The 18,462-nt window shown below is 41.3% G+C and overlaps 1 protein-coding gene across 2 annotated transcripts in view; it reads left to right on the top strand.

The window, feature by feature from the left end:
- Nucleotides 1–18,462, top strand: part of GLI3 (GLI family zinc finger 3) — a 256,152-nt gene that overhangs the window by 202,949 nt on the left and 34,741 nt on the right. The window contains exons 8-10 of one of the 2 annotated variants that reach the window (XM_039526928.1): nt 4,151–4,367; nt 5,901–6,014; nt 7,545–7,685. In XM_039526928.1, the coding sequence (XP_039382862.1) occupies nt 4,151–4,367; nt 5,901–6,014; nt 7,545–7,685 (472 nt within the window). Of the gene's footprint in view, nt 1–4,150; nt 4,368–5,897; nt 6,015–7,544; nt 7,686–18,462 lie in introns of both variants that reach the window. The other variant, XM_039526927.1, reaches the window with a different exon arrangement.

Below are 18,462 nucleotides of genomic sequence, written 5' to 3'. Positions count from 1 at the left end.
CGGGGGCCGGGGGCGGGGGGGGGGGCTGGGCGGGGGGGGAGGGGGGAGGAGAGGGGCTGGGGGGGCGGCGGGGGGCCCGCTCTCCGCCCCTCCCCCCGCCTCCCGTCCGGCTCCCCGCCCGCGGCCCGGTCCCGGCGGGCGGGCGGCTGGGGGGACCGGGGGAGCGGGGCGGTTGGGGACGGAGGGAGGGGGGGGGGCCCCAGGGGGGCGGAGGGGGGGGGGGGGGGGCGAGGGGGACGGGGGGGGGGGACGGGGACACGGGGCCGGGCGGCTGGGGCTGGCCTCCTCCCCCCGCGGCGGCCGGGCGGGCTGCGGGGGGGCGCCGCGGGGCGGGGGGGTGCGGGGGGGCGGGGGGGGGTGGGGGGCGGGAGGGGGGCGGACGGCCGGGCGGGGGGCTGGGAGGCGGTTAGGGACCGGGGGAGGGGGAGGGGGAGGCCGGGAGCCGGGGACGAGGGGGGGGGGGGAGAGGAGCGGGCGGGCGGGGGGGAGGGGGGGGAGGGGGAGACGCGGCAGGCCGAGAGGGAGGGCCAGGAGGGAGGCCGGGGAGCCGGCCAGGGCCCCCCGGCCTCCCCTCCCTCCTCCCCCCCTGGTCTCCTCCCTCTCCCTCCTGGGTGGGGAAAGCTGCGCTGGTGTGGAAAAAAAAAACCAAAAAAAATGGGGGGGGTTATGAAAGAAACCAAAAACAAAAATTTAAAGTTGGAACGTACACCACTTGCTACAAAGATGGAAAAAGAGTCTGTTTTGTCTGCCATTCTGCTAGTTGGCTGTCCAACTTGCAATCTGGCAAACAACTTTGAAATGCCAAGTTTAGGTATATTCCTATGAAAGAGTTAAGTCAACAAGTCATGTCCTCTATTTGAAGAAAGTGGGTGAATACAGAGGGCCTTCTGGGACAACATGGTGGCCATTGTAAGTCATTTGCATTATTCATGCTGGATATTTTACAGTCACATGGATGTGTGTGGGTTAGTCAAAGCAGATGCGAAGAAAGAGAACATCTCTGTAGGCTAGGGTTTATCATTTTCATTCATCCTACTGGTGGGTGGCAGCTAGGGCCATCTTTGAATTGTACTTGGGAGAAAAAAGCATACAACACATCTACTGTTTCCTTTTTAAAGTGACCATTTTCATAATGAGATGAAAAGTGTCTGATGAAAAGTGCTATATAAGAGCTAGGTGGCATTATTTTTGATATTATTATATTGGGGAACATCAATATAAAATGCAGTAGCACTGTCTGACTGCATTCAACAAACCATTGGGAGTCTTTCCAAATTTGGAGCGGTGTCCATTAGTTTAAAAGTCATCTTAAAGTTGGAAGTAAGATACAATGTTTGTGTTGTTTTCATTTATGTGAAATGGGGAGTGGAACGTGGTAATGGTTGGCTAAAAGAAGGTCCTACTTAGGTGTGTGATCCTCTCTTTGGAGGGATTAAGTAGAGAATATTACAAATGTTATTTGCTGAGCTCCAATAACTATAAGTGAACAAGTTGCTCAGTAGCAGTGCGTGCAAGTAGGGCTCGCTAGTGGTGGTCTTGCAGTTTCTTTACTATCCCACAAAGATCCAGATCCAAAGGTCGGACCTTGACATTCTACTGACAGTGTCTCAAGGTACTGATATCACAACAGCCATACTGCCTCATCAAAGGAATACCTGTTTGGATTGCAGGCTGTCCAAAAGAACTGCACCATTTCTTTTAGGGCTAAATTTCACTCTAGTTCAGAGGTGACCATGTGTCAAAGGCAGCAACATATACATTTTTGAGAACAGATTTTAGCCATTAATATCTTATGGATTAAAACTAAGAATACTTTTTTTTAGCATGTAGGACCTAACGTATAGTGACCAAAGTTTTCAAACCTGGGTGCCTAAAGATAGGTTCCAAAATTTATAGTTAAACACCTAAGTGGCTGGATTTCCAAGTGTGCTGAGCACCTGCAGCTCCCATTGAAGTTAATTTTTATTTAAACTGGTGCAGGTGAGAAGAGGATCAAGCCATTTGTGTCTGTACATGTTAAGTAAATATTATTATTTATTCCCATAACACACAAGCAATAAAATACCAAGCACTTAATTCAAATTATTTGAATATTGCAATTGTTGACCCGGAAGAACTGGGTAACATCCTTGGTACTGTACACCTAGTTTTTGGACTAGGTGTGACTTTGGACCTCCACCTGATTAATCTGTAGTATCTATAGAAACATAAATGCATAGTAGGGATACACAACTGCTGTTTCAGACTGGTGTGTGACATTGTAATTGTATGTTATTTTTAATGAACAGAACAGTGTAGTTACACTTAGTAATGTGTGTTCACTAAAAGGGAAAAGGGGTGTTAAATCATCGTGTTCTTTGATGAATGGCTTGTACACTGAAGAATAAATTGAACAAACTGGCATAGAGCTCAGTGAACATGAAATCAGCTATTAGAAGAAAGCTTGTGAACAAATTCTGAGCCTGATATGCATCTTTTGATTAATGTCCTATCAATCATCCATAGTGGCTACCTTAGCTAAGTCGTGCTGTAATCATTCATGGTTGCTTACAGGACCACTGGCAGGGACTCTAGGGCTGCAATAACTGAATATTATTACTGATTTCTCCCTAACTCTTGCTGTGAACAATTACTGTTTTCACTACGTTCCTGCCTCCCTTTATTAAAAGAATACAATGCAGAATGAAAAGAGAGTTCCTCAAAGACTGGTAAAATTCTCCCAGGGTATTCGTAATGATATTCTGTCCTAAATGGGCAAACTATTGTAATGGGGAGTTCTCACCAGGAATAATAGTAATGTAATCACATTGAAGCCGTCTCTTTATGGATTGTAGTCAAACAGACAAAATGTATAGTCAGATTAATGAACACAGACCATCTGTAGAATTATTACTTAAAATGGTTGAAATGATTTGAATTATTTTTTATCTCAATGTTTTCAGTTAATGTGCTTAACAGTAACAGTAATTAAGACTCCAGACTTTAAATTTACATTAAATCTACCTTTGACATTACAAGAAACCTTGATTCTTGCAAGTTGTTTTTTTTTACACACGCACGTGCGCAAATGTTTTTAATTTGCCAGGCTCTTTTAATTGATTCTTTTTAAGAGCAAGAAAAAAAAATTAAAAATACATTTTTTGTGAATATGCTTTTTCGTTTTGTTTTGTTTGGCAAGTGTGATTGTAAGCTATTGGCAAATGCTTGCAAGAATATCCCATGGTCTTGTCAGAGGATTTAGCTCCAAACAATTCATTTCTAAAGCATGGCACTACCTACTAGTAGAGAGGTCTTTAGACCGCAGTGTAATTTCCTCAGAACTCACGGTAGTCTGGGAAATACAGCGGGATAATGAAGTGATGACAGGTATTAGCATGCATAATGGGCTTTAATAGACATTTAGTGTTGTTTAACTAGAAGAGGGAGAAGTGCTTTCCCATTGGAATATTTCTACATTGAAATACATTGATCACCAATTTCAGAGGGGAAAGGTTAATCCATCAGTTTCTGTAACCAAACGGCACTGATGGAAATTCTTTAGGTGACATTCTGGATGAACTGAGCTTTCCATCTTTACAAACAAATGAGTGATATGACAAGCATGTTGTTCAAAACACATTTAACCAATTGATTTTCTCTCCTCTTGTAATAAGATCTGGAGACATATGAACGAGCATAGCATGAGCCAAGACTAAAGGAATTGCTTCATACACGAGAACATACAGCACCACTTATCAATAAAAGTACTAGAAAACATGTAATCGCCCATTCTTTTGCTTTATATAAAGTTTGTTATTGTAATAAATAGCTGTTATTGAACTGCTTGCCTCTTATTTCAGATTTCCTGATTTTTATTTCAGGCACTTTCTGTGTATTGTTGGTAAATGGGAGTCTTTTTAATGGAAAGGTAGAAACATTATACTTTGCTATAATATCGTTTTTGCTCTCAGTAATCAATTTAACCCAGCTCTGGATTTAGTAGCAATGTTTGTCATTTGTTGGGGGTGGGAGGGAGGGAGAAGAGAATGAGAGGGAAAGGGATAGCTTTTTGCCTATGCTACTTTAATAGCTGGAAATGTAAACTACCTGTACAACTCAACACAACAATGGTCCTCATCTCTTTTTTTGTTTGTTTTTCTCCTAAATTCAGTCCTGCTCTGAGTTTCACTTACCCTCCCACACCGGTATCCCTCCAGCAAATGCATCAGCAAATTATAAGTCGTCAGCAAACCCTAGGTTCGGCCTTTGGACACAGCCCTCCACTCATCCATCCTGCCCCAACTTTTCCTACCCAGAGACCTATCCCAGGCATCCCTAGTGTCCTGAACCCTGTCCAGGTCAGCTCTGGTCCTTCCGAGTCCACGCAGGTGAGAGCAAACAAAAGAAACCTTTGCACCTTGTTAATGTAAAAAATAAAACAAATCACATTGTCATGTTAGCAATTAATCACTACAGTCACTGAGAACCTTGGATAACAACTTTCTTGCGGCTATGGCATTTGCAATCCTTTATTATAAATCAGAGGAGTGTATCTGTGATTTCTGATTGGTAGAATGCTTTCTGTCCCTCATAAATATTTCAGTGACTCTTCTTTCCCAGCTGTCTCTCCTGAATCAGACAACTTAATCCAGGTGGGGAATGGGGGAGGAGGGAAATCATGTAGGAAGCCACAGCATTTTAAAGATAGGAACTGCTCATTCCCAAATCAGGCTAAATATAATAACTATGCAGATGTAGGGTGACAGTCTATTCTGCTGCACAGTGTAAATCCAGAGAAACTCCACTGATTACTTAAGGTTTTTGCTGATGAGTGCAGAGTCTGATTCACTGGACCTGGATTCATCATTGTAGTTGCACTGACACATAACTGGAGTAGTGCAGTAGTGAATCAGGCTGATGTTTTGGATTCATTATGGTTTATGTTGTTGTTATTAATCATTATTTGTTTTTAGCATGGCCTAGGATTGGTTCCTTATTGTTCTGGGTGCTGCAAAACTTGAAGCTAAATCCTGCAAGTGGATCTACCTGGACAAATCCCTGCAGCGCCCCCGTTGATTTTAATGGGGCTCCAGGCAGGTTCAGAGATGCACCCAGCAGATCCACTTGCAGGTCCTAATATTCAGAACAGCCAGGGCCAGCCTTACGGGTGGGCACCGTGGTCAGGGAGGTGCCGTGGTCAAGGGGCAGGGAGGGCCTGGGATATGAGGCTGTGGAAGGGAGCTTTTGGCAATGGGAGGGATGCAGTGGGGGCCAGGGGCCATTTTCCCTAAGGCCGGCCCTGAGAAGAGCCTGAGATACAAGAGGTGAAATCCTGGCCCCACAAATATCAGTGGAAGTTTTGCTGTTGACTACAGTGGAGCCAGGAGTTTCTCCCGAGATTTTTTGGCCTATGGTTTTCTATTAGCTCTCAGATCTTCTCCTTATTCCTCCACTATAATTCTCAGAAAAATGTTGAGATTCTATCTACAGATGTAAAATAAAATATAAAGCCCTTCTTATAAGTAAACTTTCATTCTTCTCATGTTGACTGCAGCTAATGTACAGTGATCTCACATTTCAAAATGGTAATCGCCTTTTGAAGTCCTAATTGTGTGGAATATTGACTCCTTATTACCCTTCCCCATCCTCACAAAAGCAACAATGGTTTATAATAATGAATTAATTACACAGAGTGTATTCACTTATATTTTTTTCCTTCTCCATTACAAGTTTGAATGATGCAGCTATTCTGCAAGTTAATGCTATGTAATTGAATACAGTATAATGGTATAGCCAATATAATTAACAATCTAGCATCTCCAAATAAAGTCGCTTAGCAGATGCTGCATATTTCTGTTTGGAGCTCTGTGTATTTATCGCAGTCTAATTTTGTCATTTTGGGGGAACAATACCTGCAGCAGAATAAACCCACAAGTGAATCTGCAGTGAGCAGCACCGGGGATCCATTGCACAACAAGCGTTCCAAGATAAAACCAGATGAGGACCTCCCCAGTCCAGGTGCAGGAAACATGCAGGTACAGCATGCAGGTTTCATTAATCAGATTTTCATCTCACTGCCAGACAGAAGGCACATCTTATCTGTAGCACGTTTTAAGACTTTCCACCCCTTTGTGGCCCTTGGCCTAGCATACATGGATGCGCGCTCACACACTGTGTCAGTCCATAATACCAAGGGATGATTACAGAATCAAATGTAAACAATTATGACCTGGTTTGTTTTATATTTTTTGCTGGGAGATGGGGTGGGGTGAGACTTCCATCTGTGTATGTCTTTAGAGGAGTTTTCAATCCTCTGTTTGCTGTGGTGTATTTGGTGATAAAAGGTGAACCTGAGGCACTTAAGCCCTGCTTTAGCAGAGTATTTAAACACGTACTTAAAGTTACGCACGTGCTTAAATCTCATGGACTTCGCATGTGCTTAAGTGCTTTGCAGATTCAGGGCTTCAGCATATGATTCTGATCTCATTTGCAATGCTTTTTCACCAGCATAACTCACTGACTTCGGTGGAGTTACTTCTGATTTACACCAAGTAGGTGAGATCAGAATCAGGTCCTCAGTCTTTTCCCTGAATCCATAAAACCAAAACCAAAGCCCATCTAAATCCTACATGGGGGTTTGAAGTGGAAAATAGCATGTCTTCATAATCTGAAACAAATGTTTAGAAAGACTCCTGACATCTGACTCTTAGCCTGAGCAAATAGCAAGCTGGGGAGAATGGGGCTCTGCTAGGAACTGAAGCTATACATTAAAAAACAACTACCCACCACACACATACACATGTTGTGGGGAAAAAACAAATGAATCCAATCCTGAAAGTGATCAGTCTAATTTTGGAAGAAGTTTCACATTCCGAGCCTATGACGGGATTCAGAATTGAAGTACATTTTAGATTGTTGATGATCTTGCTTACAAGCACAGCCATAGTATTTGATCCCCATTCTGATCCCCTTACTCATACTGAATAATATCTCACTCAGTAATAATCCCATTGAAACAATTGTGATGACCCATATCATTAATCCAAGGATGAGAAGCAGGCCCTTTATGATTTTATTTTAATTTATTTCATTGTGACTCCCAGTTATTTTTTTAAGGAGTTTTGACCCTTCCCCTCCCTTCTTCCCCTCACCCTCTTCCACCTCTAATTGGTATTGAATGCCAGCAGGTTTGAATAATTTGGGACATGATCTGCCTTTTCTCCTCCTCTTCTATCAGTTCATGTAAGAAGGCACCATGTGAGGAGGTTCCTGCAGAAATGATCTGCACTGGATACTTCTGGAAAATATATTGTTAAAAAAGGGAGCTGGCTCTTAGAGAAATAGCCCATCTCCAATGTCTGGTTTACAAGGCCCACTCGGGGCTTTTGTGTTTTATCTGAATGGGGTTAATGAGCTGAATCAAGAGTAAATTCATCCAAATTGGGCTTTTCTTACTGTACCTTTCCTTTAGTGTTGAAGTAATTCATCTTTCTTTCCCCTCTTTATCAGAGTTTCTTCTTGCCTCTCTTCACACCTGGATTGTTTTTTGTTATTTTTTTCCCCAGGAACAGCCAGAAGGAATGACCCTTGTAAAGGAGGAAGGGGACAAAGATGAAAGCAAGCAGGAGCCCGAAGTGGTCTATGAGACGAACTGCCATTGGGAAGGCTGTTCACGAGAGTTTGACACGCAGGAACAGCTAGTGCATGTAAGTTAATGGTATTCAGGAACTGGGTTTTAAAACTATGTGACCTTTTTCATGGGGGTCAGATTCTCTGACCCTGTGCTGAGTCAAGTTTCTTAGCTAACAGCGTTGCAAACTGGAGAAGGGTTTATGAGTTTCTGAGAATAAAGAAAACTGTGAGCCAGAGTGCTTGACCTGTTCAGTCAGCTAAAGCTTAGTGTAAAATTCAATAAAGTCTTCAATAGAGAGTGTAATGGCTCTGATCCTGTAAGCCAGCAAACACTATTTTGAGTTAGAGACTTTGATAGTTATTGAGTAATAGTAAGCTGGACATGAATTATTATTAACCTTTACCCAAGTTTGATTTTTTTTCCTAAAGGGATTATAACAATAGAAAGAGGAGAAGGGGAAATTCTTCCCTCCCCCTAAGGATTTACAGTTTATTTTATGTATCAATTTACTGTTGTATGTGCACTGAGGTGGATTACTTGGCTGGATGTGTATAAACTGGGTTACTGCAGTCCCTTGAATTAAGGCAAATCTTGTAGCCGTATTCATTCCAGTTCAAAGGTTAGTCTCACACGCACACACCCCACCAACACAATTTTGTTTGCATTGTTTACAACTGTGTTGCACACTTGGCTAAAAATTGTACCATCAAACTTAAGAATCTCTCTTAGCAAACACTCTCATCCCCTATTTCTAGCTCACGGCAACTCTATTGACCGTACTTCTGTTAAATAATGAAATAGCCAAATAGTAGAACTATTTTAATGATGAACTTTTAAAAAATAATCTCCTGGGCCCTGACTGGGGATAGAGATGCAGATGAAGAGAACAGAGCATCAAAACCTTGCTGTTTCATGAAAAAGCACCATATACAGTGCTGTATATTATGCATAATTCATTCTTTTATCAGGCCTGTAGTATTTGTTGATAAATGTACGTTTTTCCAGGTTTTTTTATACATTCTAGTACACCATAGGACAAACTGTCCGCTGGTGCAAATCGATAGATTGGTGTCAATGGAGCTATGCCCATCGACACTGGCTGAAGATATTGCCCAATACGACTAAGGCTGCGTTAGCAATGTTCCGTCAAGACATATTTAATAGTAACAAATTTGTGATGCAGAAATTATTGCTGAATCACAGATCAGAATATGACAAGTAGTTCAAAAGAAAATTTATTTCAGTGACATTATATTTCCACATTTTTACACAAGTGTAGTGGGATTTTTTTTTTGAGACCATGTGAATTATTCTTGAGCAGAGGTGTAATATTTTTTTTTAATGAAGAGCGACTGTTTCAGCAGAAGCCACAAAGACTTTGCATTTAGAAAATTCGGCCCCAATCCTGCAATTGATTGTGTGCAGACTGTTGCAGCTACTAAAACACCCCCTTGAGTTCAATACGGTTCTATATGGCCGCAGCAAACTACATATATGCTGATGATTGCAAGATTGGAGTATTAGGATGCCTGGAAAACATTTCTGAATATTCAGAAATGATCCAATGTTGATGATGAATCATTTCCACCAGAATGTTAGAACTAAAAGAGAAAGGCAGATTAAAAATGCCTTTAGTAGTGAAAAAAGAGGAAAGTTTAAATTTTAAAATTGTAGATATACAATCTAATTGAACTCTCCTGTGCATGTCATATAGCTAACATGTTATAGTTTTAAATGGCATTGCAATGTGAGATTTTAAAAGTGGATATTGTTACTGATCTGATTTGTAGAGGGACCCATTACATTGGTAAGAGCCAGCAGCAAGAATTACATGGAAATAGAATGTCTCTTACGTTTGAAAGCGGTACTAGTATTTGATATGGGACCTCACAGCATTACAAAGAAAAAAATTCTCTGTGGCAGGGATTGTGTCTTCATATGTGTCTGGACATGCTTAGTACAACAAGGTCCCAATTCTGATTGGGGTCTCTCAACACAAATGAAATAATAAGAGCAATAATAGTAAATAATAATTATAACTGCCACTTCAAAGCAGTACAAATCAAACTACCAGAGTCAGCATGATCCAGTGTATAGAACACTGACCTGGGAGCCTATTCCCACCTCTGATATTGATCTGCTATCAGATTTTCAAAGGTTTTTAGGCCACTAATAGCTAAGAAAATCTGGCCCTTCACCTCTCTGAGCCTCTGTGTCCCACTTTTGTCTCTCTTAGATTGTCTCTCTTTGGAATAGAGACTGTCTCCTACTATGTGTACAGACAGCACGTAGCACAATGGGACCTAGCTTTCTGCGGGTTCTAAGCACTTCTTTAATGGATATAATAAATACTTACAACTGGGAATTTGGCCAACCGCATTTAATAAAAACAATATAATATTAATGACAGGAGGAGATTTTCAAAGGTGCAAATTGCATTTATGTGCTTAATTCTCACTGAAGGAGTTAGGTACCTAATTAGCATTTGGACTAGGGATGTGAAGTAATCGCTGTTAACTCACATGATTAACTCAAAAAAATTAATCACGATTAATCACACTTTTAACAATAGAATACCAATTGAAATGTATTAAATATTTTTGGATGTTTTTCTACATTTTCGATATTGATTTCAATTACAGCACAGAATACAAAGTGCGCAGTGCTCACTTTATATTATTATTTTTTATTACAAATATATGAACTGTAAAAATGATAAACAAAAGAAATAATATTTTTCAATTCATCTCATACAAGTACTGAAGTGCAATCTCTTTATCATGAAAGTATAACTTACAAATGCAGATTTTTTTTTGGTTACATAACTGCACTCAGAAACAAAACAGTGTAAAACTTTAGAGCCTAGAAGTCTACTCAGTCCTACTTCTTATTCTGCCACTTGCTAAGACAAACAAGTTTGTTTACATTAACGAGAGAGAGTGCTGCCTGCTTCTTATTTACAATGTCACCTGAAAGTGAGAACAGTTGCTTGCATGGCACTTTGGTAGCCAGCGTTGCAAGGTATTTACATGCCAGATATGCTAAACATTCGTATGCCCCTTCCTGCTTTGGCCACCATTCCAGAGGGCATGCTTCCATGCTGATGATGCTCATTAAAAAAATAATGTGTCAATTAAATTCGTGACTGTACTCCTTAGGGGGAGAATTGTATGTATCCTGCTCTGTTTTACCCGCATTCTGCATATATTTCATGTCATGGCAGTCTAGGATGATGACCCAGCACATGTTTGTTTTAAGAACACTTTCACAGCAGATTTGACAAAACGCAAAGAAGGTACTGATGTGAGATTTCTAAAAATAGTCACAGCACTCGACCCAAGGTTTAAGAATCTGAAGTGCCTTCCAAAATCTGAGAGGGATGAGGCGTGGAGCATGCTTTCAGAAGCCTTAGATGAGAAAACTACTGAACCCACACCACCAAAAAAGAAAATCAACCTTCTGCTGGTGGCATCTGATTCAGAGGATAAAAATGAACGTGCGTCGGTCCGCTCTGCTTTGGATCATTATTGAGCAGAACCCCTTATCAGCATGGAAGCATGTTCTCTGGAATGGTGGTTGAAGCTTGAAGGGACATATGAATCTTTAGCGCATCTGGCATGTAAATATCTTTCAACACCACCTACAATAGTGCCATGAGAATGCCTGTTCTCACTTTCAGGTGACATTATAAACAAGAAGCAGGCAGGATTATCTCCTGCAAATTGTAACCAACCTTGTTTGTCTGAGTGATTGGCTGACCAAGAAGTAGGACTGAGTGGACTTGTAGGCGCTAAAGTTTTGCATTGTTTTATTTTTGAATGCAGGTTTTTTATACATAATTCTACATTTGTCAGTTCAACTTTCATGATAAAGAAATTGCACTACTGTACTTTTATGAGGTGAAATGAAAAATATTTTTTTTGTTTTTTACAGTGCAAATATTTGTAATAAAAATAAATATAAAGTGAGCACTGTACACTTTGTATTCTGTGTTGTAATTGAATTTAATATATTTGAAAATGTAGTAAACATCCAAAAATATTTAAAATAAATGACAGGTTTCAGAGTGGTAGCCCTGTTAGTCTGTATCAACAACATCTGATGAAGTGGGTTTTAGCCCATGAAAGCTTATGCCCAAATAAATTTGTTAGGCTCTAAAGTGCCACAAGGACTCCTCATTTTTTTTTAAATAAATGGTATTCTGTTGCTGTTTAACAGCACGATTAATCGTGATTATTTTATTTGATTGCTTGACAGCCCTAATTTAGACCTTTGAAAATCTCCTCCTATGTCTTTAATTTTATATTGCTTTTATTGAATACTGTTGGTCAAATGCAGATGTTTCCCCTCTGAGGTTCTGACCTTGTGAGCAGTGTGTGTGCCCATGCAAATTAGGGTAAGAGAAAATATGTGGTTGTCTACTGTGAGTATATTAATTCTTATTTAAAATGTATGTGGCGGTAGCGGCTGGAGGCCCAATCAGGATTGGGATTCCATTGTGCTAGACGCTGTTGAGACTCATACAAAGAATGTCCTTTTACTGGCATGAGTTCGCAATGGCTGTGTGACTCATACATGAGTGAGTTATGCAGGTCTTCACAAACAAGTACAAATAAAACCTCTGTGTTACACCATTCTACCATGTGCTCCATAAATTTAACGTATTTTACAGAAAGTAGAGAGCTTTAACATTTTTAAATTGGAACTGTTAACCTGCCACTGGGGCAGGACTGAATATTGGCCACGCTGCATCAGACCACTGTAGTTTTCGAGGAAACTCCATATTTAAGGAAAAGACAGAGATCTTCCTCTAGCAGGTTGTTTTGTTTTAAACTGCTGTGAGGGTTGCTATATTCAAATGAATTCCAGTGCAGCGGGATTAGTGGGCAGAGTGCAGGTGAAGTTGTGTGAGGGCAGGCTAAATGCAATTTATCACACAGATATCATCACTGCTTGTGGGGGAGGTACATATGTATTTGTCTTTATCTGTGTATATCTCCTGATTCTACTCTTTCAGTGAAGTATCAGAGGGGTAGCCGTGTTAGTCTGGATGTGTAAAAAGCAACAAAGAGTCCTGTAGCACCTTATAGACTAACAGATGTATTGGCGCATAAGCTTTTGTGGGTGAATACCCACTTTGTCAGATGCATGTACTGGAAGTTTCCAGAGGCAGGTATATATATGCAAGCAAGAATCAGTCTAGAGATAACGAGGTTAGTTCAATCAGGGACGATGAGGCTCTCTTCTAGCAATTGAGGTGTGAACACCAAGGGAGGAGAAACTGGTTCTGTAGTTGGCTAGCCATTCACAGTCTTTGTTTAATCCTGAGCTGATGGTGTCAAATTTGCAAATGGACTGAAGTTCAGCAGTTTCTCTTTGGAACTGTTTGGAAAAAAGTTTTTTTGCTGCAGGATGGCCACCTTTATATCTGCTATTGTGTGTCCAGGGAGATTGAAGTGTTCTCCTACAGGTTTTTGTATATTGCCATTCCTAATATCTGACTTGTGTCCATTTATCCTTTTATGGAGGGATTGTCCAGTTTGGTCAATGTACATAGCAGACACCATCAGCTCAGGATTAAACAAAGACTCATCCTCTCTGATTGAACTAACCTCGTTATCTCTAGACTGATTCTTGCCTGCATATTTATACCTGCCTCTGGAAATTTCCACCACATGCGTCTGACGAAGTGGGTATTCACCCACGAAAGCTTATGCTCCAATACGTCTGGTAGTCTATAAGGTGTCACAGAACTCTTTGTTGCTCTTTCAGTGAAGTAGTTCTATTGACCAGTGAATTTACTCTTGATTCACACTGGAGTATCAATAGGAGAATCAAGTAGTGTGTGTGCGCGTGCACATAGGCACACATACTATGTCTATAGAGATTTTAACAGGAAACTTCTCAACTTTAACTATAGTAGAGCTGGTGCTCTGCTACAATGTAGATTATATAACATACACACAGACTATGTATGTGTGTATATGTACACACAGCATATATATTACAGCACAATTAAATCTAAATCTTAGGCATACTAATCACTATTTGATACTGCTTTTCCTGCACTGCTTGTGTATCCTAATTTCCACTGCCATTAGTATGAATTGTGGGTACTCAACAAAAGCAGGAGCGGGCTCCGAGAGATGGTGTTTTCTTACTGAATTTATTAACAGAACTTTACTTGCTATGAATAAAAATATACACAAAAGAGGTGTTGTGGACCCACCCCAGAGGATCTGACACTGTAACAATTTCAATGGTTCATATTTTCAAGTGGTGTGTGCCACTTAGAACTCAGCATGGTTAAATTTTCATGATATTTACACCAAGAGGCAAGGTGTTAAACCATTCAGATGCTGTGCTTTATTTATAGCACCTGTCCATCCTGCCCCCCTCCCCCCAACAGTTAATAGAAAGATTCATGATTCTTCATGGTTGTCTATCTCGTGTCTGACAGTACCGACTGCCCTGCTAAAGCAAGTCACTATCTATAATTGATATCCTTCTATGGAATAGGGTGCCGGCTGCAATTGAAGGGTTTTGCTGAAAGCTCTTAAATCCTGACAAGTTCTGCCCTTGTTCTGGTTCAGTCGCTGAGCTACACTGCTGGAATTCCAGGGTTATTTGAACTTGGTGCAAAAGGGATGCATGTGTTTCACATTAGCAAATCACAAAGTTGGAGAGCAGTATTAGGGCCTGGGCTATGTTCGCCTGCCAGGTACATTGCACTCCTGAAAAGCTTGCTTACTTCCATTACTGTTTGAACATGTGTGTTACATACTTTCTTCTGTACATCCTTCAAAAAAAAAACTTATTTATTTTAACAGTTTGCTGCTGGGTTCTTTATCATGCAGCTGTTTAATTAATTTCTCTGCCCAGCGAGATATTATAATTGGGCTTAGCTGAGCTCAAGTTTGTTTTAAATATTTGATAAATGTTCTCCAACACCCAGAAGCTAATAAGATACTGTATATTTTTTTAAATCTGCTTTTTGTTGCAGTTTGTCTTCCTCCCACCCCACCCCCTAGAAATCAGTGAGACTAGAAAGAACAAAATATTGCAAAGGGGTTAGACATTAAAAGATTAAAAATTGTTGAAGAAAATTATCCTTAAAGGAAACGACTGAAGTTATTGTTTAAATATTAACACAATGGCAATCAGAAAAAGGCAACACTGTTTCTCTTCCCTCCCCCGCTTGCTGTGTAGCCTTGATGATAATTATTCTTTTATTTGAAAACACAAATAGTTATACTTGAAGAACTATAGACCTATTTTGGTTAGTGTTTTCCCCTTAATCGCACAGCAGTAAAATCCTCTTATGGTTCTTGTGTTTGATTATATGAGATCAAGAAGCCCTAAACTCAGACTGACAGCATACATTTTACATTTTAGTTTTTTGAATTCTTCCTGTGCATTGGCAGGGCTAGGCTGCTGGATTTGCTCCCCTGAGGGTGAACAGATACCACTGCCCTTGCACTCCACTGAATGCAAACCTGCTATTGTGACTAGCACTTGTGTGCAGGTAATGGGAAGGCTGCTTGCACATTATGCACACCTCTTGGCATATACACAAGGGGCAGCCACAATCTGGCCCTTAATATTTACAAAGGCCAATCTATGATATGCAAAATGGCCTGTACCCAATAGGACTTGCCAGGTATTGGAGCCTTTCAGAAGAACCAACATGTGGCATTTCTTTCGTTGACTTTCCTCCAGATTCTTCCTTTGAGGCAGAGGGTTGCACCTCGCTCTCACAAAAGAAGCAGGGGGTTCAGCCCCCAAAGCCAGCCCATGCCCCCAGAGCGGGGCTACCCACCAGGACATATAGGCCAAGCTTTTCAGGAGTAACTAGTGATTTGGGGTGCCGCAATCTATGGATACCTGATCTGAGACATCTTAAATGAAGCCTGGTTTTTCAGACACTACTAAGCACTCATCCACTGAATATCAGGCCCCTTTAGGGTGACTCAAGTTGGGAACCCAAAAATTGAGGCACTGGAAATCACTAATCACTTTTGAAAATCTTGGCTATTCTGCTTCTGCACTGCCTCCTGGTGCTGCTTCTGTTCCCTTTCGAAGTGGCTGTGGTGGGCAGGGATTGGACAGAGCTTCCCTTAGCTACCTACAGTGTTCCAGGGCCTGGAAGGGACTCCATTCCCCATGCTGTGACTAGGGGCAGGTTACTGGCATGGATAAGAACTATTTGCATGAGTAAGACATTGCAGGGTCAGGCTGTGACTGAGCATGTGAGACGCACCTGTGTGCACATTCAAGAACAGGGCCTTGAAAATCTTATGGCCAATGGAACAAACAGACCTGCGTGGACCAGGACGGCAGGGTTCCACTGACAACAGTTCAGCTGTTTATTAGCATCTTATTTTAAATAGGCAGTTACAAATACAGCCCTTTTCAAATGTGGTTAGTCTTCTGCTGTATTCTTTCTTTTCTTCAGCGCTGACAGTGCATGTGGTACTGGCATGGCCCCAGGAATTGAGGGGCTAAACGATCTAAAGGAGCCTTATGACACACATGTATTTAATGTATTTTTTATTTGAAAGGACTGTTTTCAGTGTGCTTTGCTATTATTTTATTCAGTTATATTGCAGTATCACCTGGAAACTCATTGTGCTTGGCAGTGTAAAAACATGACAGCCCTTGCCCTGAAGAGCTCAGGTACATTTCCTTTCAGTTGAAATGACTGAAGAATAGATTTGACCATTATTTTAATTGTTATTTTCTAGGTGGAGCATTTTATCTATAACTAGCAATGTTATTTTTCCCTTGTTGGGTCTGAACTTCGCTCATTTTCAAAATGTGGACAATGAATACTACATATAAGGGAAATCCTTTTCACAGTAGGGTGACCTGAGTCAAATCCAGATCCTGAACTGGATGATGGGGTTGAGGGGATGGAGAGCTTTTTAGAGGTAAGAGAGAGCAATGGAAAGGTTTTTCAACACCTCCTCTGTGTTTTGTAGCTGTCTCCAGATCTAGGATGATAGTAAGGGGAGGCACATGCATAGAGGGTCTCTGGTGAATTTTTAGAGTCCCTCCACCCCCACCCGAGTTTGTTTTTTAAAAAATGATTATGGGGAAATCACACTCCCCTTCTTGCACAGGTTCATATGGCACAGTCTGCCAACTGCACAGCTAGAGTGTATTTGTGTGGAGTTGTTGTTTAGAGCACCAACATGCTTTCTAGAGCGTAAAAAGGCACATCTCTGCCCAACGCACTTGTGCTCTCTCTGACACACGTTCTCTGTTAGGCATATAGTATAGAATGTTTTGTTGAAAAAGTATACTAGTAAATTACATCCCGGACCTCTAACCCCTATCAAAAGTAACTGTGTAAGTGCTCTTGGTTTCAAGGCTAAGTAACTCCAGACTCACTTAATGGCTGCTACACAGCTGTTTTCCACGTGCAGCATGCAAAGTCAGTAGCCTTGAGGGCCTGGCACATCCCCTGTCCATCTTCAAAATGTCTTCAGGCAGCCTGTGTATTAGACATTCATGCCTTTTGCAGCCCAGGGCTGTGTTTAGAGTAAGCACTGCTATATTAGCTACACTTTCTTACTCACTGGAGGCCTGATCCAAAGCCCAGTGGAAACAGTGGAAATACTCACCACTGATGCCAGTGGACTTTGATTCAGGTTCCCTAAGTGGTCTATTACATAGTGTGTGTAAGCTGGTAGCCCTGAGTATCCCTATGTGGAGTATGGCCTTCAGTGCACCAGCGAGAGGAAAAAAGGTTGGGTTGCTCTGGTTGCTTTTATTTTTTAAATAGAAAGAGGGTTACAAATAAAAAAATCACCCTAATCTGTGAGGAATTAAAAGGGGATTTAGAGAGAGAGACGTGTAATCATTTCAATTTTAATTGCTCTATAATTAGCATTTCTCTTTCAGCATCAGTAAAACTTGTTGTTAACCTACTACTGTTTTTTGTTTGCATTGCTGGAGCCAGTTAAACTGAAAGGAAACATGAGCTGCAAAACGCAGTTTAACTAGCACAAGTGGGCACACAGATGGGAAGGACCAGGTATGATAATGAGCAAGCGGATTGGTTGTGCTTTTTGAGTGCAAAAACATATAGGGGATTCTTGTGGAAATGAATATTATTTTGCATGTCCAGTGGTGGGTTTGGGTGGCTGTGCAGTCACCATGGCAACTCCTTTCTTGTTTTAGTTACACTAGTCAGGTGATTTCCAATGTTTATTCCGTGTGTGAAATAGCGGTTGAGGACCAAATCCTGAATATCCTGCCTGAATAAACAGTGCTTAGACAAATGTACTGAAAAGGCATGGGGCAGAGCAATGAACTATTCAGCACCCATGTATCATAGCTGGTGCATAACTGATTGTATCTGCTAGTCCAGAGTGTTGGGAAGAGCACAGTAGGCCCAACTTATTGCCATCCCCACCATAGGGGACCTGGACCAGCAGATTTATCCTGGTTGAAATTCACTCCTGTGCAAAAAGTTGCTGTAGAGCTTGGCTCTGCCATAAAATAGTGTAGTATCCACCTAGTGCAAGTTCTTCACTGTCTGGCACCCCACATCCATCGGAAGAAATGCGGTGTTTCTGCTGTGCTTTGTCTCCCACATGTGCCTACAGGGTAGAAGGCAGAGTTTGCGCCACAGTGCACACATGAAAAGCTAGCTTCAAAATCTTTGATATGAGGGCCCCATTTTCCACATTGGCCACCCAAACTGTGCCTGAAAGGTTTGCGCGTGTAGTGATTGCTCCTGGGAAAACTTAATCTGTGTGGACCAAGTTATTACGTGTGTAAATGCTTGATCATGCATAGAAATGGCAATTTTAGAAGGGCAAATGTAGGCTTGTGGGTATGCA

Source organism: Mauremys reevesii, linkage group 2 (genome assembly GCF_016161935.1).
Source record: "Mauremys reevesii isolate NIE-2019 linkage group 2, ASM1616193v1, whole genome shotgun sequence".
Lineage (NCBI taxonomy): Eukaryota > Metazoa > Chordata > Testudines > Geoemydidae > Mauremys > Mauremys reevesii.
The sequence above is the reverse complement of the archived record's forward strand: the minus strand, read 5'-3'. Positions and strand labels throughout refer to the sequence as shown.